Raw genomic sequence first — 23,338 nt, forward strand, 5'->3', positions numbered from 1 at the left:
GATATAGTAATATCAGGGGTCCCACTGCAGTGAGGGGCCCAGGCCAAAAGGGTGGGGACTGCAGACTGCAGGGGAATTCTAGCCCATGAGTCGCCCTAAGGCAGCTGTTGCAATGCCTCACACCCTCACCCTCCCCACCCCAAACACACACTTACCTTTCCTGTGCCAGAAAATTTGGCTCTTAAAGTTCCCAGGAGCAACTTTTTGCTGCCAGTGGTATCTTGATGGGCACTGCCACCCGAGGCAGGATTCTCACCTAGTCTCATGGCAGTAGCACTCCTGCCATCACCCATGAAACCTGGAGGCAGTTGTCTAATAAGTTAGACCCCCTGTAGGGGAGGGCCCTGCTAAGTAGTATAGGGGCCCCATGATTTCTAATGAAGGCGATACCTACCTAAAACTGGCATAAAAAAGCAAGATGTGATTATACGAAAAGTTCCCTAATAACCCTAGGGTTTAGTTTTGGACATTTACAGTAATAGTTCCTGTGCCCCCAAACTAAACAACATTAAGGTCTGTAACTAGTGTTACAGATATGATCTGGTAGAAACTGATGTCAGCAGGGAAAAAAACAGCTCTCTCTATACAGTAATACCATTGCAGCCATCTGTACATACTAGAACACCATCGGGAGGGAAGAAATCTGGCCTCAAACTCACAATCACACAAACACTAATAATGACCAAGTAAAAACACCATTAAAAGAATAATCTCTCGTGGTTGAGATGAGACGCATCAATTCCGCACAACGGGGTCACCGTGAGAGAAAATGCTGCAGTGGGAAGAAAGCAGCAGGGGTTATGCTGACCAGAAGTCTAATTGCTTCAGAGATGCTGCAATTGCCTTTGATCTAGAAGCTTTTAAAATGCATAACTATGAGGCCACAGAAATACAGGACTCATAATTATGGTGAGCTAGCCTTCAAGTTCTACATCAGCCCAAGTAACATCATTCTCAGTAACCCTTCCACTGTTAAAGTCTTCATGTGATTAAATATCCTGTAAATAAATGATGATAATATCCAGGCTCGGTAGAAATCCATAAGTAAACTATATTTGTATTTTAAATAACATTGTGTCATTTGTTTAATAGGTATATCATTTCCAACATACATTTAACAATTGCAAATTTCAATGGTTGCTAGGGTCAGCATTCTCCAGCAACCATTTCATCCCTTAGCAATTTCAGTTGATGAGGTTGAAAAACCTGATTGCTAGTTGATCCACAGAAGACCTCTCCAAAGGAGCACTGGGGAACAATATTGTCTACTGTATTCAGTCGTGTGTCTGCCTTTTGAACTCGGAGTTTGACCCCTACCTGGCTACTATCTGCAATGAGTTTCCCTTGGAAACTCTGGTTTTGTTTGGCATGAAAATGGTATTTCCATCGAGTGACTGCTGGGCAATCAGGACAAATTGCTCAGGGGGACTACAGAGCAGCATCTAATGGGAGCAGAAAGTAGGAAAGCTCAGCATAAATGTATGTTAAACAGTGTCTGTAGCATCTGGGAAGCGACTGCAGGATGAGGTACTGCAAGTTCTAATCCCAGCACCCCCATCATGAATACTGGGCCCTGAAAAATCTTTTCTACCCCAGTCACCACTGCCATTCAAGAAACAGCACCCTGACATGAAAAAGCTCTCAAAACTTTCCAAATCCAATATATATATATATATATATATATATATATATATATATATATATATATATATATATATATATTTATAGTGAAACAGATTAAAACTCCTGGCAAACTGACCTTGCCTATCAGATGGGAAAACTTAAAACCAGAGTCCATCAAAGGTTAACGATGGGATTACTTAAAGTGCTGATAAGAATTATACATTACCCTGCTTTTATTAAAGGGTCACAAAACAGTGCAATGAGATGAATGTTCTGCACCTACAGGATACACATCAGGAGAACCTACAGTGTTCACTGGGCTGCTACTGCCATCTGCAGGAATATCTCAGTAATATAATGAATTAAGTTATGTACCTATATATTTTATATTCTCTATACACACACACACACACATATACATACATATACACATACATACACATATGGGAACTTTTATCCAGAAACCTGATAACCAGAAAGCTTGTTTGAATTACAGGAAGGCCATGTCTCTTAGATTCGGTTTTAAGCAGATTTAGCAAACACAGGCTTCGGGTCACTTAATTGATTATGAAATGGAACGGAGCTTCTGCTACATGACATCTTATATTTACTGTAACTAATTAGAGAATGCTGACACAAACAATATTGAAAGCAGCAGTTAAGAGAAAGCAGAAATCCTATGAGGTTCCTGGAACATTGTCTGACAGCTAATATCACAGAGCTGATCCAAGGCACCACTTATTAACTGTCTGCCGCTAAATCAGCCTTTGAATTCCCATAATACCTTCCTTGCTGCAAACACAACTAAAGAGCCGATTTTGGCAGGTATCATTTTTCATAGTGTAACAGTGGACAGCGGAAGTACTCGGTGCTGCATTTATAGCCAGACCTGTATCCTTAACCAACATTGTGCTGTGCAGAGCACGAAGCACAAAACAGGATAAAAAGGATTCATGACATTTATTATATTTACAACCCAATGCCTACGGGTGCTTTGAACATTTAGAGAGGCAGAAAATAGACTAATCTATAATTAAGTTTAAAAAAAAAAAAAAATAATAATAATAATATGGTTACATTTTCAGTAAATGAAAAGCACAGTTCTGCTGCCATCTACTGGCCACTTGGGCAGCCAAACAAGGGAACAGTGCTGCTGCTCTTGAACCTCATTGACTGCCCAGAGTGAAATTTAATAAGTTCTAGGAATCGGTGTTATGGGTCAGGGAACTCTAAGTTCATCATCGATTGATAGATCCATGGCCTTAAATCCCATTTGCTGTTCACAAAGCAGTTTAAGTGGGTGGTGTGTCTAGGCTGAGACAGCACCTTTCAGATAGCGGAGCAGAGAAAATACAAATCACAAAGGGAGAGCAATTCTTCCCATAGAAAGCAAAACCATAGGAAGGAATACAATGAAGCAAAGTGTTACTATTTAGGACCATATCATGTACATTTTTCACAAGGCAATGCCATCAATAACAATCACTGATCAATGCAGAGAATGGAATTCTTACATAAAACACCTTGTTATGATGTCAACATCCAGGATTGCATGACATTTTTTTTAATGGGATTTGTTCTAATGTCTCTTGCTAGGCCTGCTCCCTTGCTTTTGACAAAATTGCCTTGGTGGCCACAACCTGCCTCCCCACAGCTGTCTGTGCCAAACCAGTGATCTGAATTGGTCCTGAAGGTCGGAGCACAAGCCAGCGGCATCTGTGACTGCTGGGACTTGGCTCTCTGCACTGTGTCAGGCTGAGAAAACATAACTTAAGAACAGAAGAGCAGAAGAGCAGAGTCCATAAAATGCAACCTGTGTCATGTCCCCAGATGTGACCTCACAAGACCAGCCCTAAATTATTGTGACAGGTTCATTTAAATGCAAGATCAAGTAGAGTCAGCTGAACTACACCTCACACTGTCAGCTTAATACTTCATAAATCATTTACGTGACAGCAAGATGTCAAGTAGTGATTAGAAGCACAAGAAAAGACACAACCATACTTCAGTACAGGTATAGGACCCGTTATCTAGAATGCTTGGGACCTAGGGTTTTCTGGATAAGGGAATTAATCCACATACTATAAGTTTAATAAAAAAAACATTTAAACATTAAATAAACCCAAAACAACAGTTTTACCTCCAATAAAGATTATCTCAGTTTGGATTAAGTACAAGGTTTGGATTCATTATTACAAAGAAAAAGAAAAATAGTTTTTAAAAATATTAATTACATTATAATGGGGAGATGGCCTTTCCCTAGTTTGAAGCTTTGTGACTAACAGGGTTTCTGGATAACAGATCCTATACCTATATGGTATGTATTATACTTGGGATACAAAAGATAAATATGGGAAGCACTGTGTGTGCATATAAGTTAGTGGGGGTCCAGGTGGCTACTTACAAATGAAACAATCAGATCTGGGCACATCAGAATGTACAGTATTTTTATTGAAATTATTCTACCCCATAGGAGGAGACTTTCTGACAAAAGTTACATAATAGAAGGGGGTCTGCTAATAGGGATCTTGGTTTGACACATGCTGAATGTACAAGGAGCACAGTCTGGCCCTGAGGAATGCAGGGAAAATTATAATAAAGCAGAAATGACAACCCTCCAGCTGTCAGAACTTTTCAGCAGCCTCCAATAGGCTGCAGGAGGGGGGGGGGTTATTTGCCAGCTTATATTCGGGGTTCCTTGCAATAAAGATATTGCTGAATAAGTACTATAAAGAAGAAACAAAGTTTCCCCTTCTTTGAGCAAAATGCACTCCAGCAGCTGTGCCCTTATTATATATTCCCAGTTCTGAAGTTAAAAGGACCCTGCCTAAGAAGAAAGCCAAAAGATAAAGCTTAGGCGTTTGTTATTTTAATGTTGGCAGACAGGAGAAATGCAAACCATTCAAGAGCTTTGTGTATGGAAATTGAAGTTCCGACAGACACATATGAGTGGGTGTTATAAATGGGCTCAAATTAAATTGGACACATTTTAAATCCTCTTGATAAAAATGCAGCAGCGGATTGCTTTGAAGTGAGTCTATTCTGTCAGCATTTCTGCTCCTTCTCCACCAGTGGCATCCTGTGAAATGTGAAGATCTTCTAACATTTCTGCAAGGCTGATCCGGGGGGCTCCCTCCTCGTCAGTGTCACTCTCTACGGGCAAATTAGCATCTGCACGGGGAAAATACACACACTGAAATGTACCCTGGGAACAGATAATAAGTGCCAGCCCCACAGCTATCCTTAGTTAAAAAAAAAAATTCTAGCTTCTGCTTGGTTCTGCCTTTAGGCCCAGAGAGGCCACATTTATCCTCAGCAGTGCTTTATAGACCAGAATGATAAAATCCACTTCATTATTAAAATTCCCTTTAGTCAGAGAAGGCTTTGTTATTTAGTTAGACTAATAAAGAGGTTCATTCTTGGGATGGATAAACACAGGGGCCTGAGACCTGTCAGTCAGCAGAAAACAACATATACATATATTGAATGTGTATTCTAACTCAAATGTGCTACACTGCATTCATATGCACATACTTTTCAATTATCAATAATTAATGAATTTGTATATTTACAGGTGCATTTCTTGCAACTTAGATTTGAGAAAATATACACACGGCTCCAAAATACAATATAGATATTACTCTGCCTGCATAAAACTTGCTACAATGGCATCATCCTATTAATCCAACATAGCAACTTAAAGCCTTTTAATTTAACACAAGAGGCAAAATAATATATGAATGCTTCCCTTGAAAAAAATTCCAAGTTATAAAGAAAAATGTATACTGCTATACTGCTACATAATAACTATTTTTTACAACAGATCCATATTCTGGTCAGTTTTCCAACTGTGATCCTGTCAGTGACAGAAGAAAGAACTAAACTGATGCTGAGATCAGAAACTCTCCTTATGTCTTTCCTGTGCAGAGCAAGATCAGACATAAATGCATTAGCAGTACCTATGAATGCTGGTCTATTTTAGCCCAATACAACTAATAATCGCTAACCTGTGTTTACCTAAAATGGCAGAGCCTTTGTTTTGATCAGCTGAAAGAGTTTGTACAATAAAACCATTTTTAAAATTATATGTTGGTTATAAAGGATGATAGGAGGAGGAAAATAATAAATCTAAAAAGAGGAAAATATGCTATGTGGTTACACGGATAAATCAAGGTATGGTAATTTGAGCATCCTGCCAGGAAAGACAATGCATTGACTCAATTATCCTTACTTTTATAAATGTTAACGTTCTTCCGTATTACTTCATCTTCTTCAAGGTCTTCAAGAAAATCTTGATATTGCCTGAAAAATATAGTAGGGATATTCAGTAAATTTACCACAAACTGCATTCCTCCAACAGTACATAAAGTGATCACATATATACATGTATTTATATACATGTAGGCTTTATTTTCTGAGCACACATACAGGTATGGAACACATTATCAAGAAAGCTTCATATTACAGAAAGGTCATCGCCCACAAACTTAGGTTTAAGCAAATAATACCAATTTTAAAACAGTACCTTGTACTTTAAGTTTTATAAAAAAAAAAAAAAATCAATAGCAAAACACCCCTATTGGATTTACTTGTTGTTTCAATGATTTTTAAGCAGACTTAAAAGATCCCTTATCTGTAAAACCCCATGTCCCAAGCAGCGCGAGTTGCCGAAGTTTCCTCTCAAGGTAACTTCGGCAAATCACGCCGCCACATATGCCATCCCACCGGGGATTTACATTCTAGCGGGTGCGCAACTAACCTTCCCGTGTGTCACAGCCCTAAGTCCTGTAAGTGCAGAATATTTTCTCAAGTACGTTATATATATATATATATATACATATATACACACACACACTTCATGGCATGTGATGCTTTAATGATCACTTTGCAGCATTAGTTAAATGCTTTACTGCAACAGTCACTTTATGGCATGTGTGCACTGATGTCACTTCCTATTTGCTGGTTCACTATTGATAAATAGAACATGAGGTTGGTTAGCATGGTTGCCTTCAGAAAGGTCCCGATGGGGACCGAAACATAACGTTAGCTGTTCATGTGTTTTTAATACACAATTGATCTTTTTGGAATATAACTCTGTGTTGCTGGTCTTTTTTTGGATATGCAGAAAGCTCCAAATAACAGGAAGGTCATCTCCCATAGACTCCAATATAAGCAAATAATTCAATTTTTTATAAAACCCCAGGTCCCAAACATTCTGGATGATAGATCCCATACCTGTTATCTACTTTCAATATGCAGTATATGGTAGCAGCAGCACAATGACTATCAGCTCTAGCAGCTTAACAGTGACTCATTCTCTCAAGGGCCCAAAACTCATTTAATAAATGGATTAAAAAACTGCAGTGCATAAATCCGGTACTCTGGTATTGAAAAGTGAAGGAAGAGCACTTGTTAACTGTACAGAGTTCACTAAGCTAATCTTTTACATTAACACTGGTGGAATTTACCTCTCGTCATCCGTGTCCATGCCTTCCCTGTCCCTTTCTATCTCCTTTAGCTTCCAGTTCCTCCGCCGCTGTCTCTTAGTACGATCATAACTCTTCTTTATTAAAACCTGCACAAAACACATTTTTTAATAAAATTAAAAAAATAAAAGTTTAGGAAAATGTTGGTATTTTGAATGCACTGCCACTCAGGTTTAACAAAATATAGATAAAACTCAAGAACAACTCTTAAAAACTCAGTAGGCACTGTATTGTATAAATGGCAAGCTGTTTATTTATGGGATATATGGGTCTAAAAAGTCCCCTGAGAAACTAGGGCAGTACTGTATGATGTCTCTCTTCCCTTATACACTGAGGGAGCCAGTGGTGACCAGGGAATTCTGGGAAAGTGCTAATTTAATTCCTTTTCCAAGCTCGTTCTAAAAATCCCCATGAAGCGTGCCACTGATGATATTTTAAGTCAAACAGGAAAATAAGTTCAGTACACCCACACTGTGTGCCAGCTGCTTTGGCTGAATATTTATTACTTGACTTTAGTGGATTTTCAAGTCAAGGCATGGACTGGAAATGAACTTTTAATAAATAACTTTTATGAGATTTGCATGCCTGATTTGTTCCACATTAGAAGGCCAGATTGGAGCAAGAAGTGTATTAAGAGAGTGTTTCCTAGAGATGACTATTGGGTTCAAACCCACATTTTAGGTCCAAAACAAAGAGGAAATCTATATATCTACATTCCTATATTAGATATTCTTGGAACTATGGCTTAGAATAACTTTTTAACCCTTATCTTCCTATCTGGACTAGCTGGAATTTTAAGTGCATATATGAGAGCAAATAGGCATTCTACATAAATCTCAATCCAACTATACTGCACCCAAACCCCAGCCTCTCTAGAGGCCACTTTCTTATTGGAAAATGCTGATTTAAAGTGATAGTGACATGAATTTGAAAATAAAAAAAAACATTTTCCTCTGCAGTAGCAGTGGGATCAGGAATGCACGCCACATGTTTAATCTGCACAGAGTCTGTCATCCAGGGCTCATAGGATGATACTGCTTCAAGTGGGTGTTTTCAGGTCAGCATTAGCATGGAGTATAGTAGAAATGTGTAATCAAATAATTCTTCAGTAATAATTATAGGGAATAGTTTAGGGAAAAACATTTAACAAGTGGAATTCCTTTGCTAGGAAAACAGCCTTTTTGTGTAGGATAACTGTATATAACATGAAAAACTCCTTACCACATCAGGAATATGGTGAGGGTTCATCTTGTTAATAAATTCGTCATTCAGATTACAATTAGCCAGATCAAACCTGCAAACAAAGAAAAGAATAATTAAGAACAAAATCAATAAACTAACTGGATCCTCTGTGGATTGCCTAATTTCCCATGCTGTGTTATGGGCACATTCTCTCAATTTAATTAAGTTAACTATTTACCATTCTTACTTACAACTTAATTATGTTTCCAGTAACACATTAGCACATTATGTCCCTTTGTAGATTGCACTACGTATACTAGCTCTAAAGTACAATGCAAAATCCATGTGTTCTTAGCGACAGAGAGGAGAAAACTGAGCATACTCGTGTTGTTCCCTAAAGGATTTTTCTGAGAGAAGGAAGTCTGATACCGAAGAACATGTGTACACAAAAAAAAAAGAAGAAATCCTGCAATAGAGGACTCGGTGCAGCTTTTCTGTAAGTGCTTATGGCTGTATTTACATAAACCTTTCTGATAAAGCTTACTTATATTTAACCTTTCCTTTTCCTTTAAGGAATATGGTCAGCAGCAGCAGGTCAGAAAATATCAGTGTTGCTGCTGGGGCTGAGCCTGATTTCTTTCAAAGCATAAAGCACTTTCTCCAGTGTGGTAGATTTTGAAGGCAAATGCACTGCTCATTATAATGATCTGAAAAAAAAGAACATTGGAAAAAATGCCCTTTGCTTTCTGTAGCAGCATCAGATGTGCAAAGAGCTCTGTTGCTGATATGATAGCTTGTATCTTAAAACTGTATTTTATTTATAAGAATTAAAAGTCTTAAATAGTTCTCATTTATTAAAGCCACTTACCCCAACACGAGATCACCTGGATTTAGCAGGTGCCCCAAGTGAGTGCGGCAGTGGTACTGCTGGGTTGTGTTCATCTCAGATGTTTTCTGTACCCAGACCTCTGCAAGTATGTGCTGTGCCGGAACAGAGAGACAAAATTACATTAGGGTCTGTCCCTTCACAGGGAACAGCAGAGATGTAGTAATTAAAGCATATGCAGACTCCCTTTAAGTCAGTTAGTGTTTCATCCCCTGAATCCAACATGGCTGGCAAGTCAAAGGTAAGGAATACACTTGTAAGTCTGTTTTATTTGATTAAAAGGGAAATAAGTCAGCGCCATTCAAGTTGCATAACGGTTTTGATTAGTTTCGGCAGTTGGTGTTTAGTCACATTGCCGCAAATGAATCTGTAGACCCCTAGCCTAAAATATTTATTTATTTAAGTAGAAAAGTACCAGAAAGAAAAATACAGTTGCAAGGCTTTTCAGTGACCTAAGATATCACATCAAAAATAATTAGCTTCAAGGGCCTTAAGAGTTGCTACTCAAGTTATCCAGCAGAGAGCAGCACAAAACAACAGAAATAGCAGCCGAGACGCCGTCTTGGGTAGTACCTATTTACAAAGAGTTGGCTAACACAAAAAATATATGGTTTATACCTACATTTTCTATCTAAAACACAAAAAAAAAATAAGACTACTTTAACATTTTAGCACCCCTGATTTTTTTTCACTGAGACTTTTGGTTGGCATCAGAGGAACAAACACCCACTCTTTTAATGAAACTGAAGCAAAAACATTTAACTAAAACCTTCTAAGGCAGTGTGCAAACTGCAAAAATGGGTGCATTGTGTTTGTGTAATGCATTTTTGCACAATGTGAAAAATAAATAAATAGTTAAGAACTGTCACAGATACTCTGTGCTGCCAAGAGACCTGGGGTTACCCCCAAATGCATTCAATGCAGGTGTTAAGGAGTAAAACAGGATGTATTGAATTGTGGTTTTGCCTTTGCCTTTTCTAGCAGACATCAGCATTTTGGTGGAAACTACAGCATATGCCATAACCAGAGCAAGTGTTCTAGGCTTTTCAAAGAAATCATTTTGTCATCATCATCGTGTGAGTCCTGTATAGGGGATTAACAATCATGGTGTATCAGTCATGTAGTGAGAAGAGCACCTTTCTTTGGGTGGCAGCAAATAGCCAACCACAGAAGTAGTTACCTGTGATCCCAAGGAACACTGTGATGCTAGCTTTATCTGTTTTTGCCCAAGTGCTCATACTCTAGGTGAGACATCTTATTCACCAGCAGCCTCGGCATATTGACAAGTTTAATAAGATGTTCATTAGAGCAGATTTTCTCTGCAGGTAAGAGCAGAGATTTCCTACAGTCATATAAAATGCAACTGAAGCTGCGTTTTACATTGTATAGCAATATACAATTATGATAATTATCATACAATGTATGAGCCACTAAAGCTTCTGCTTACAATTCCAGCGTCCCAGCGTATTTAATGCAATAATGTGCGTCCCTATACCAAGTGTGTCATTTGATGTACACAGCCACGGAAAGTGGGAAAGAGGAAAGCAAAAACATACTTTGTTTGATCTCATGCCTGCTCCTGCTGCTTGTTTTCTGTCTCTGACTATGTCAGTGTCCATCACAATAAACTCCTCCAACTGTTTGGGGTGGAACAAGCTGTTGAAAGGAGATCGCCAGTAAGTGTTTCCATCAACCTCAGCAACTGGGAGGAGGGAAAAAGACAAACTATGAAAGAGAGAAAGTGGTGCATTTGTCCACACACATTTATAATCTACAAATATAAAAAGACAGTGCTAAGGTCACTTCCTATTTACGTGTTGCCTTTACGCAATGCACCTAAAACCCACAAATACAGCCATCCTATATATTTTCCATTAATAGGAGGATGATTCTTCTTTAATGAAAGATCTCTATAATACATTCACCACCACCCATTGAGCCTTCTGTACTAACAGGTATAATAAATACAGGGTAATTATACCAGGGGGATATTCTGGATGGGAGGGTAACCAACTCAGAGGCCACTATTCCCAAGACAACCCGAACACATGCATATTTCCTTCTGTTTTATTTGCAAACTTAGATAGTGCAGACTGCACCTCTAAATCATTTGTTCAGATTTTATTGCTACATTAAATCATTGCCTACAGAGCTTTGCCACACTGTCTAGACAGTGCAGCCCACAACGAAACTAAGAGAACAATGAGCACACTAGCTGACTGGGTAACAAATTGAACAGCGCTTCAGAATTACTGTGGCTACTTTTATAGGTCCAGAAACATTCGAAATTAAAATGTACTGTATACATTCATACATTATATACACTTATGGGATCATACAGTAAAAGGGAAAAATAACAATCTGCTCCAGTTGCCAGGAGAACTGTAATGTTCTAGCAATAGATTTATAAAAGAAGACACTCATTTATATGATAGATGACTATCATCACTGATCTAAGTGGGCTAGATTCAGTTAGTGAATTTATTGTAACAGCAAGTAATGATGGTGCTCAAACCCTAATGGACCAGAAAAGCTCCATAAGTGAAAAGTCAGATCAATTTTGGAGAATTTAGTTCTACGTTAATTTATTTACAGACTTCGATGTTTACATTTTACTTAAAAAACAGAATTTATTTAATAGCAGAAAATAAAACATGGCTTTAAAAAAACAATGTTTTGGCTCCTGTTAGGCCTCTCTCTATTGAACGACAGAGGCCACAGACCTGTTAAACAAGGAATGTGTAACAGAGAAAAAAGCATTAAATATTCATTTGGAATAAACCATATTATATCTTCACTGTGTCAGTAAAGCGTTAATATTTTGATAAGTAATAGCTAGAGTAAATGAATAATCAAATCAACAATCTGGTTTGAACCTCTATAAGTTACTGACTGCACAGAGAGTGTGGGAGCTGCTTAGGCTAATGCCAGACATGGCGTAGGGCTGATTTTTTCGGCAAGCTGAAAAACGCTTGGCGAAAATACAGCCCTACGCCTGCTACTTGTGCCTGCACCGGAATGAATGAGATACGCTCGGGTGCAGGCACATGTAGCCGATATACGCATGAAAACGCGAGACTTTGCATTATCTCGCGTTTTTATGCGTATATCGGCTACATGTGCCTGCACCCGAGCGTATCTCATTCATTCCGGTGCAGGCACAAGTAGCAGGCGTAGGGCTGAATTTTCGCCAAGCCTTTTTTCCGCTTGCTGAAAATATCAGCCCTAAGCCACGTCTGGCATCAGCCTAAGCGAGTGTTGCATGTGATCTAAGTGTTGCATGTGAATTAAGTGTTTAGCAGGCGTTAAAAACAAAAAGGCGTTTGGGGTTTACTGTGCATGTTGGGAGTGCTGGATGAAAGGAGAAAGTAAGTGCAATTAGCTAACTGCTGTGTAATTTCTAAGTGCTACTTGGCTGACTGAGCCTACTAATTAAAGGAACAGTAACACCAAAAAATGAAAGCTTTAAAGTAATAAAAATATAATGCACTGTTGCCCTGCACTGGTAAAACTGGTGTGTTTGCTACAGTAACACTACTATAATTTATATAATAAGCTGCTGTGTAGCCACGGGGGCAGCCATTCAATCTGGAAAAAAGGAGAAAAGGCACAGGTTACATAGTAGATAACAGATAAGCTCTGTATAATACAATAGTGTTTTATCTGTTATCTGCTATGTGCCTGTGCCTTTTCTCCTTTGAATGGCTGCCTCCATGGCTACATAGCAGCTTATTTATATAAATTATAGTAGACTTTCTGAAGTAAACACACAACTTTTACCAGTGCAGGGCAGCAGCACATTATATTTTAGTTAATTTTATACACTTTCATTTTTTGGTGTTACTGTTCCTTTAAGGGGGAGGAGTAAATCTGGTAAATTCTCAGCAGGCACTTGGCTGTTTGGTTTGAACCTCTATAAGTTACTGACTGCACACCAAGTTGCATGTGATCTAAGTGTTGCATGTGAATTAAGTGTTGAGCAGGCGTTAAAAACAAAAAGGCATTTTAAACTAAAAAGGCACTATACAAGGGATTGCACTCGGGAGACTGTAAGTACCCAGTGGCAATATGAGTTCCAGTATGATTGCTGGTGTTACGCAGTGTGTATCTTGTCGCATGTATGTGGTCCTGGAGCAGCAGTTCCATGCAGCATTTACTTGTGAGAGATGCAGGTGGGTTTTCCTCTTGGAATCTGAGGTGCAGAATCTAAGGGGGGAACTGGCAGCACTGAGGGCAGCTGCAAACATGGAGGAGAACAGGAGGCTCACTGAGCAACCACTGGCAGGGGCTGGTGTAGTGGGGGGTGGAGAAGGGACAGTGGAGATTAATGAGGGAGACAGGTTTGTAACAGTCAAGAGGGGCAGAAGGGGACGCAAGGGTAGGGGGGCTGGTTCACAGCGTGTACAAACCAGCAGATTTGCTGCTTTAGGTGAAGATGCTGGGGAAGACAGCTCTGAGCTAGCATGTATGGAGCAGGCAGACTCTCAGAGCACCCTGGGAGCCGGCACCTCTAATACAGGTGGGGGGAGTAGTGCTAGGAAGGGAAGGCAGGCTATAGTTGTAGGGGATTCAATTATTAGAAAGGTGGATAGGGTAATTTGTCGCAAAGACCCTATATGCCGAACTGTGTGTTGCTTGCCTGGTGCTAGGGTTCGGCATGTGGTGGAATGAGTGGACAAATTGTTGGGAGGGGCTGGGGAAGACCCAGCGGTCTTGGTACACATAGGTACCAATGACAAAGTTAGAGGAGGGGGGGGGGGGGGAAGTCCTCAAGAACGATTTTAAAAAGCTAGGCGAGAAATTGAGGGTGAGGACTTCCAAGGTAATTTTCTCAGAGATATTACCTGTGCCATGAGCAACGTTAAGAAGGCAGTCGGAGCTTAGGGAGATTAATGCGTGGCTGAGAGATTGGTGCAGGGAGGAGGGCTTTGGGTTTCTGGAGAACTGGGCTGATTTCTCAATTGGCTACAGGCTCTTTGCCAGGGATGGGCTGCACCTCAATGATGATGGGGCAGCTGCTTTGGGGGAAAAGATGGCTAGTGGGTTGGAGGAGATTTTAAACTATGAGTGGGGGGGGAGGGTGCAGCGGGTAATTCTGTGGTAGACAGGATAGATGAGGTAGTGGGCATAGTAAGGGAAAATGGGGGAGGAGACTTGCTTCGGGATACTGATAATGGCAGGGAGGCCCATGAGTTGTTTACATGTCATTCTTACGATGGTACCAGTATTAAATGTATGTTTACCAATGCAAGGAGTCTGACTGTAAAATGGGAGAGCTTGAGGTACTGGCGTTGGAGCGGAAATATGATGTGATTGGAGTTGCTGAAACTTGGTTGAATGAGTCTCATGAGTGGGCTGTTAATATTGGGGGTTATACATTGTTTCGGAGGGACAGGGGCAATAGAAAAGGAGGAGGAGTGTGTCTGTTCGTTAAGCAAGAATTAAAAGCAAATTAAAAGGAGGAAGTGATGGGGGTAACAGAGGGAGCTGAATCCTTATGGGTTGAGCTTCTCACAGATAGTAAAGAATCTACCAAACTAATTGTAGGGGTATGCTATAGACCCCCTAATGTAAGTGAGGAGGAGGAGGCTCAGCTCCTGTTGCAAATAGAAAAGGCTGCTAGTTTGGGGCAAGTGATAATAATGGGGGATTTTAATTATCCTGATATTGACTGGAGCCATAGTACTGCCAGGACAGTAAACGGGAACAAGTTTATAAACTTGCTGCATGACAACTTTATGTCACAAGTGGTTGAGGAGCCAACCAGGAACCATGCTATATTGGATCTAGTGATCTCTAATGACCCAGAACGTATAGCAAATGTGCAAGTGGTTGAACCCCTGGGTAATAGTGACCATAATGTTATTTCATTTGATGTTTGGTGCAGGAAACAAATTTACACTGGGGCAACAACAAATTTTAGCTCCATAAGGGCAGCGCTTCAGGGCATAGATTGGGGCATGATGTTTTCTGATAAAAACACAGAGCAGAAATGGTTGTCATTTAAAATGATATTAAATCATTACTGTTCTCAATTTATTCCATTAATAAGAAAAAGTACAAGTGTTAAGAATCACCCTATGTGGCTTAACACTGAGGTAAAGAAGTAAATAGGGATAAAAGGGAAAGCTTTTAAGAAATATAAGTCAGAAGGGACAGTAGCTGCGTTTAATGAATATAAACACTATAACAAGTGTTGTAAAACAGCAATCCAGAAGGCAAAGATAGAAAATGAGGAGTGCACTGCGGAAGAGGCCAAGACTAACCCCAAAAAGTATAATAATAGTAAAAAGATGCAGGTTGAGGGTGTGGCCCCATTGAGTTATAGTAACAATATGGTTACAGACAGATGTGCTTAACCAGTTCTTTTCTTCTGTGTATACATTAGAGGAGCCAGAGTGCCAAGTCCCACCCACTAGCTGCACTGTTGCCTCAGCTCCAACTACACCGTGGTTGACACAGGATATGGTGCTTAAAGAGTTACACAAGATAAATGTAAACAAGGCACCTGGGCCAGATGGAATACACCCTCGGGTACTGAGAGAGCTAGGGTCAGAATTACAGTGGCCCTTGTTTCTGATATTCTCAGACTCGCTTTCATCAGGTATTGGAAGAAGGCGAATGTCATTCCTATATTTAAAAAGGGAGTAAGATCTCAGCCTGGCAATTATAGGCCTGTAAGTCTGACATCTGTGGTGGGCAAGTTATTTGAAGGCTTGTTAAGGGATCACATACAAAATTATGTACTGGAGAATGCCATTATGAGCAGTAATCAGCATGGCTTTATGAAGGACAGGTCATTTCAGACCAATTTAATTGCTTTTTATGATGAGGTAAGTAAGAAGCTGGACAGTGGGGATGCAGTGGATATAATCTATTTGGATTTTGCCAAAGCATTTGATACCATTCCCCACAAACGACTGCTTTCTAAACTAAGGTATATTGGTCTTAGAGAAGTCGTTTGCACATGGATAGAAAACTGGCTACAGGATCGGGTACAGAGGGTGGTTGCTAATGGTACATTCTCTACTTGGAATAAGGTTCTCAGTGGGGTCCCTCAGGGTTCTGTACTGGGTCCACTTTTGTTTAACTTGTTCATAAATGACTTAGGGGAGGATATTATAAGTAATGTATCAGTGTTTGCTGATGACACAAAACTCTGCAGACCAGTCAATTCTATCCAGGATGTGGCATCCTTGCAGCAGGATCTTGACCAACTGGCAATCTGGGCGGCTAAGTGGCAGATGAGATTTAATATGGATAAATGTAAGGTCATATGCAGCCACTTATACCCTTAATGGGACTGCACTAGGCAAATCCATAATGGAGAAGGACCTTGGAGTCCTTGTAGATAATAAACTTGGCTGTAGCAAGCAATGCCAGGCAGCAGCTGCAAGGGCAAACAAAGTTTTGAGTTGTATTAAAAGGGGTATAGATTCACGGGAGGAGGGGGTTATTCTTCCCCTTTACAGAGTGCTGTTAAGGCCCCATCTAGAATATGCTGTTCAGTTTTGGGCTCCAGTGCTCAAACGGGACATGACTGAGTTAGAGAGGGTCCAGAGAAAGGCAACAAAGCTTGTAAAGGGTATGGAAAGTCTCAGTTATGAAGAAAGACTGGCCAAGTTGGGTCTGTTTACACTGGAGAAGAGGCGCTTAAGAGGTGACATGATAACTATATATAAATATATAAGGGGATCATATAATAACATTTCTAATGTTTTTTTACCAGTAGGTCCTTCCAACGGACACAAGGGCACCCACTCCGTTTAGAAGAAGGGAGGTTCCATTTAAATATTCGGAAAGGATTTTTTACTGTGAGAGCTGTGAAGTTGTGGAATTCCCTCCCTGAATCAGTTGTACTGGCTGATACATTATATAGCTTTAAGAAGGGGCTGGATGGATTCTTAGCAAGTGAGGGAATACAGGGTTATGGGAGATAGCTCTTAGTACAAGTTGATCCAGGGACTGGTCCGATTGCCATCTTGGAGTCAGGAAGGATTTTTTTCCCCTCTGTGGCAAATTAGAGAGGCTTCAGATGGGGTTTTTTGCCTTCCTCTGGATCAACTAGAAGTTAGGCAGGTTATATATAGGCATTATGGTTGAACGTGATGGACGTATGTCTTTTTTTCAACCCAACTTACTACGTTACTATGTTAGTTTTTCTACCAACAAAATTGTCAGTACAGCATGAGAAAACTCCAGCAGGGCAGCCTCTGTACCATATGAACATGGGGGAGAAAGTGGAATATTTTATAAAATACTTCAGACGCTATTTAAAAAAGATTCTGTAGCTTTCAAGATAAGAAAGGATTCAGTGAGAAATAAATTACATTTTAACTCCAAAATATTAATCCGGATGCAGGATATTTAACATCGAAGACAACTTGGATTTTCTTAAACACGTCACAAGCCACAGACAGAGAACCTATACAGCACCAGACACCATTGGAAAGATTAAATCACTGGGGGGTACCAAATGTTAAGCAACGCCAAGTGATTGTAATTGCTTTCCCGATACCCCAGGCTGGTGCTCCTGTTAGCAGAAAATGGCTCTAGACCGGAGTATATGCGAGTGAGCAATCCTCTTCTAATCTCAGGGGCGACACATGCACACTAGAGTGAAAAAGCTGGCTTTTTCGTTAAAGTTTGGTATTTCACTCTACTGCGCATGTGCACCCTTCCCAAACAATGAAGCAAATAGAGGAATGCTTGCTTGCAAGTACCCCGGTGGCGATGCAGTTTTGTGCTTCTCCTATAAAGACTGGAACTGTAACTCAGGTCATTAAGCTAAATGCACTGGTGGTAAGTGATAACAAGGGAAATAAGTGGGGTAGAACAGATATACACGCAGTGAGCTTGTGCTTGTAATAATTACTAAAAAAAGATTTAAAAAAAAAAAAAAAAAAAAAAAAAAAAAAGATTTCAGAAGGCACTCATAGATGCCACAAGCAGGCATTGTAAAAGAGTTATAAGCTTTATTTTAAGCAAGAAAAACATACATAATAGCCTTAAAAAAATCAAAAGAAAAGCACAAGCCTATGATTAAATGCCTTGTGCACAAAATCCATAAATATGTGTACAAATCTGTGGATTCTGGCAAATGGCAGAGGGGTTGCTGTAGGGTACCATAGACAATCACTATTTAATGGGCTGGTGGGGGGCTGTGTACTTAGTATGGCAGGGTCTATTTTGAACCCCAGTCCTGACCTGCCTGTTGGTCTGGGGAAACAAGTAGCCAGACCCCACAGCATTACTGGTGAGCCTTGTATTTTTTTTGGTTACACAATATAAATTATCTTTTGTTACTTGTCAAAATTACCCTTTACTTACTCTGCAGAGTGCTAGGGTCAATCAGATGAATTGTACTGGTAACACGGACACAAATACATATCTGGTTCATGTTTCCAAGACTCTGTGCCAGCTTCGGAGAGAGGCATACAAGGTTGTCCTGTGAACAAAATGGCATACATTTTAAAGAGAAAATCAAACGCTAATAAAAAAAAAAAAAGGGAGATATTAAAGGAAATGGAAAGTAAAATTGCAACTGCACTTATGTCAGGCTGTAGAACAAATGTATAGTGGACCTAGAGGACAGCCTAGGTCTCTTGTATCGTGAAGTCAAGTCATAACCAAGGTAAATCACAGAAGCTGAGGTGAAAGTGCAGAGCACAAAAACTCAGCCAGTTATAAAATCACTTTTTTAGGAGCGGGCGGAGCTGAGAGGGTTAAAGCAGCCTTCTTCATTTAACTATGCAGTTAGTGCCACAACCTTATTTATTGCTGCTTAATAAAACAAAAACTCTCAAAATATTTTGCCCTAAGACCAATGGCAGACAATCCTAGAGAATATCAGAAAAGCCTCCATCAACACCATAATTAAAGAAAACGCCTACAAAATACTATACGACTGGTACCTCACACCACTGAAATTAAAATATACAAGTCAGACCCCACCTGCTACAGAGGATGTGGAGAAATAGGTGACGAACTGCATACTTGGTGGACATGCCCTCAAATTACAACACTCTGGAAAGACGTCTTCAGAATCATAAGCCAGCTACTACAGAAATAAATCCAACCAGACCCTCAATGAGCTCTTCTACTCAATAAATCGGACCACTTAACCAAGACCGAATTTAAATTATGCTCCCAAATCTGTCTGGCAACCAGATGTGGAATAGCTAAAAAATGGAAATCAACACCGCCACAATTCTCTGAAATAACAGCCAAAATTTGGTGGATATCTACAATGGAAAAACTGACCGAACTCATCCATCACAAAATAGACACATATGAAAAGATATGGACCCCCTGGATCACATGGACTGAAAACCAAAGTAATCAACAACCCAACCAGATCTAAAAATGGACAACTCCAAGGAAAAACCTCAGATGCCAATTTCAGAATAAAAAAAGGGGAAAAAAAACTCTATCTAAACCCAACTTTACTTTCTCTAACTCTCTTCTCCACATACTTTGTATTTACCTCACTTTGTTGTAAAACAAACAATAAAAACAAAGTTTAAAAAAAAAAATAATATTTTGCCCTAAACTCACCTTGCAAACTGGAACAATTTCCACAGAAAATGTGCTTTTGTAATTGTAGGCATTCGTATGGATATCGTGTGAAATCAGGCGCTGGGAAGCTTTGAATCTTGAGAAAGTTGAGGGAAAAAAAAAACACACTTAAGAACCCTTCTACAGAATCCTTGAATCACATGCTAACCACAGTTAGTACAACTATAAGGCATAGCTGACATTTTTTTTTTTTTTATGGATTTACTTTACATTTTATAAACTCTATGCATCAGGTTGTTGGTCCATGACAAGTTGCTAATACATATCACATAATATATAATAGTCATACATCTGCATACAGGAATCAAACAAAGGAACAATGCAAAACATACAGAGTTACATACATTCCCAATAAAATACATACTCCTATAGTAGTGGCTTGGGTAGATGGCCATTGATGTTTCCCAAATCAGGTATGGCAAGTATGGCACACTAGGCTTCGTAAGCAAGTTTTATAACTGGTAACATTTTACTGACCAAATTAAGTCAATAAAAAAAAAGGAGGAGGAGCAGGCCTTAGTCACTTCTAGCCTTCTTGGCATAGAACAGCAATGTTCTACACAGTGTATCAGACTTATTCTGGGGCAATATGTGGACTAAAATTCAAAATATACAATATCTTGCGATAAGGGGAAAATCGACCACATAACAGAGAAAGTGTGCTTGAGGGTGCTGACAAGCAACAAGCCAGAAAACTGCCTGGGTAAATTTTACTTAGTCAAATTGGAGTATTATAGAAATTATGTAGGATTAAAATGTAGTAGGTTTGTCCCATTTGTCTCCCATTGCCTTAATTCCAAGTCTTGGTCAACAAATGAAATCTAGCAGGTAACGCAGGTGGGGAAAATGGGAGTTGCTCCATGACGGTTTATGAGAGGCTAATTAATAAAGGTTTGGTTTAACTAGCTTCCTGGCATTTTGCAAGGAGTGTTAGAGAATCTGTAACAGGAGGGAAAGGGTTTGAATCTCTAAGCTTGCCTAGAGGACAATGGGCAAGGGAGTCTAAAGGTGGCCATACACGGGCCGATTGTAGCTGCCGATATCGTTCCCTTTGACCGATTCGGCAGCTTATCGGCCCGTCAAGGGGAAACAACGATTGGCCTGCCCAACCGATATCTGGCCTGAAATAGGCCAGATATCGATCAGGCAGGTTAAAAAATTCAGTAGGATCGGGGACCGCATCGGCTCATTGTCTCTAATGCAAGTTACTCAAATGGGAATCTGGAAAGGCAGCCCTGGGAGCCTGGTGTTCCATGTATGAAGAATAAGCACAACCCTATCACCAGCAGTGTCTAATTTTGTGTAATGGTACTAAAGATGCAGAACTTTGATGTACAATGCACTTGTGTGCAAAGATACATACATGAAACAGATATCAGATGAAAACACATTTCAGTCATGTGTTTTCATTTAGTTCAGTCCAAAGAACAAACACCTGGCAGATACACATGCTGAAATAGTATTTTATCATCTGCTATCACTAAAAAATTCCTTCAAGATGGACTCTGAAGTGACACACACGAGATGGTAAAATTCAGATGGTTATTTTTTTTTTTTTTTTACTGCAGTTTCTAAGGGTGAAGACACGCAGAGCTACTTAGTAGCAGCTACTTGTCATGGCTACTAAACACCAGAAAATAACCTGCTATAGACAATACCGAGAATTGCCTCTGCTAAAACACACGCAGAGACTGTAATCAGCAAATGACCAGCATTGTCTATTTCTATAGCCACAAGTAGCTGCTACTAGTAGATCTATGTGTCTTCACCCTAAGTTTACATTTCTGTAGCTGCTGTGATGTCCAATATCTTGCTGCAGGTGGCTGATAAGACAATTTTCATCAAGTTTGTGCTAAAGACTATATTATAATGAAGAAGTCAGGCAAAGACACCTGTCTAAAGGGCCTAAAACATTATTTAAGCACTGAATATAGCCTCCAGGATCTGAACCACAATTGTGCTGTTGTATCAGTACACATTTCTTTACTGCGCCAATATTTCCCACATACAGTGTCAACTTACCTGCAGGGCACTGTACACTGTAGAAATTCCACCATCTTCTGAGCATGCTGCTTGGAAGCATAGTAGAAGTCCAGTCCATCTTTAAGAAGGAATATATGTTCAGAGCTTTGCTAGAAGTTTAGATATAAAAATACTCTAAATTTAGCACAGACCATGTTGTCATGCTCTGCAATAGCAATAGTTCTTAAAAGTAATATAGATACACATGCATTTAAAGAGAAACTGTAAAATTGTGTGCATGCATCAGCGCCTGCTGATGTAATACTTATAGGCAATACTCATATTTCCAAGATAGTGGCCCATGTGCCATTACCCTAAGCCATGGGGATGTCCTGCTGAAAGTCCTGCTGAAAGTCCTGCTGGAAGATCAGTTATGGTGAATTTTAAAGTGAAAATGTATTTGCTGCCCTACACTTTGGAACAAAGGCTTAATAGCCGATATATCAAGATCTTCCTACATCTGTAACCTTGTTTTAATCTAAGGAGAGCCCAGACCGAAGACTGGATATCCAAGGGGGGCTTGAACTAAAAAAGTTTGGCTACCACTACTCTTAGGGGTGTATTTATTATGCTGTGTAAAACTAATTCGCCGAAAAAACAAACAGAGTAAAAAGCTGTGTAAAATAAATGGAAAATATCGCTGTCTGAACGCCGGATATTATGCCGTTACTTTCCATAAGTTCCGGTGGAGAAAAAAAAATGCGTAAAAAATTACGCCGATTTAACACCATTTTTACACGGCAAAGCCTGGCGACGTGTGGCGAATTTTCTCGCCGTTTTTTACACAGCATAATAAATATGCCCCTTAGTCACCCAAGTGTACAGCTGACATTTTTAAAAATTGTTATTGGCTGCTGATAAGTTACAATGAAACACTAACCTAAGCACAAGGAAAAATATGAGCTCAATATAGGGAAAGCACTGGCAAAACCCAATATAAGTCTGATACATCTAGATCAGGAAAGCTCCTACCAAACAGATAGTTAACACAAACTAAACTCCTCAAAGCTAGAGGATCCCATCATTTTTCACAACATTATTACTATTTTAATCAATTTTTCCCCAAGGCTTTCAGGAACAAAAATTCAATTATTTTCTTGATAGTGATTCATGGCTTTTTGATCTGAACCTGACAAACATTAAACATAGTCTTTTGCTACTACTACTTCAGGTAATGTTTTGGCTGCTTGGTGAGCAAGAGAATTACAATCCTAAACCCTGTGGACCCAATCCAAATATATAATGTCAGAAAAAAACAAAAAAACTTAAAACTGCTACTTTTTGAGTGAGGAAGAGATGGTGCTAGTACCATGAATCTCTTTGACACGCAGTGTGTTCTGATGAAGTCGGTGTTTCAGAATAGTCTGTTCCAAATAGTAAAATGTCTTCTTGTGAAGAACCTAAAGTGTACAGTTGCATAGGTTAAAAAATCCACTTAGTTAAATGCACTGATATGACCACAGTACCAAACAGTAGCAGTGTTCTTCACACTGCCCAACAAACATTAATATATATTACAAACTGCATTTACTTTTTAATTGCCTGCACCACTATTATGATT

The 23,338-nt window shown here is 39.6% G+C and overlaps 1 protein-coding gene across 1 annotated transcript in view; it reads right to left on the bottom strand.

The window, feature by feature from the left end:
* Positions 1–4,476: 4,476 nt before the first annotated feature.
* nmd3 (NMD3 ribosome export adaptor) overlaps positions 4,477–23,338 on the bottom strand; it is a 28,949-nt gene continuing 10,087 nt past the window's right edge. Inside the window, 10 exon segments of the mRNA NM_204036.2 lie at positions 4,477–4,794; positions 5,855–5,925; positions 7,092–7,198; positions 8,331–8,403; positions 9,160–9,272; positions 10,734–10,879; positions 18,508–18,625; positions 19,735–19,831; positions 21,778–21,856; positions 23,087–23,177. Coding sequence (NP_989367.2) covers positions 4,661–4,794; positions 5,855–5,925; positions 7,092–7,198; positions 8,331–8,403; positions 9,160–9,272; positions 10,734–10,879; positions 18,508–18,625; positions 19,735–19,831; positions 21,778–21,856; positions 23,087–23,177 — 1,029 coding nt within the window. The 3' untranslated portion in view covers positions 4,477–4,660.

The sequence above is a fragment of the Xenopus tropicalis genome, chromosome 5 (assembly GCF_000004195.4).
Source record: "Xenopus tropicalis strain Nigerian chromosome 5, UCB_Xtro_10.0, whole genome shotgun sequence".
NCBI classification, from domain to species: Eukaryota; Metazoa; Chordata; class Amphibia; order Anura; family Pipidae; genus Xenopus; species Xenopus tropicalis.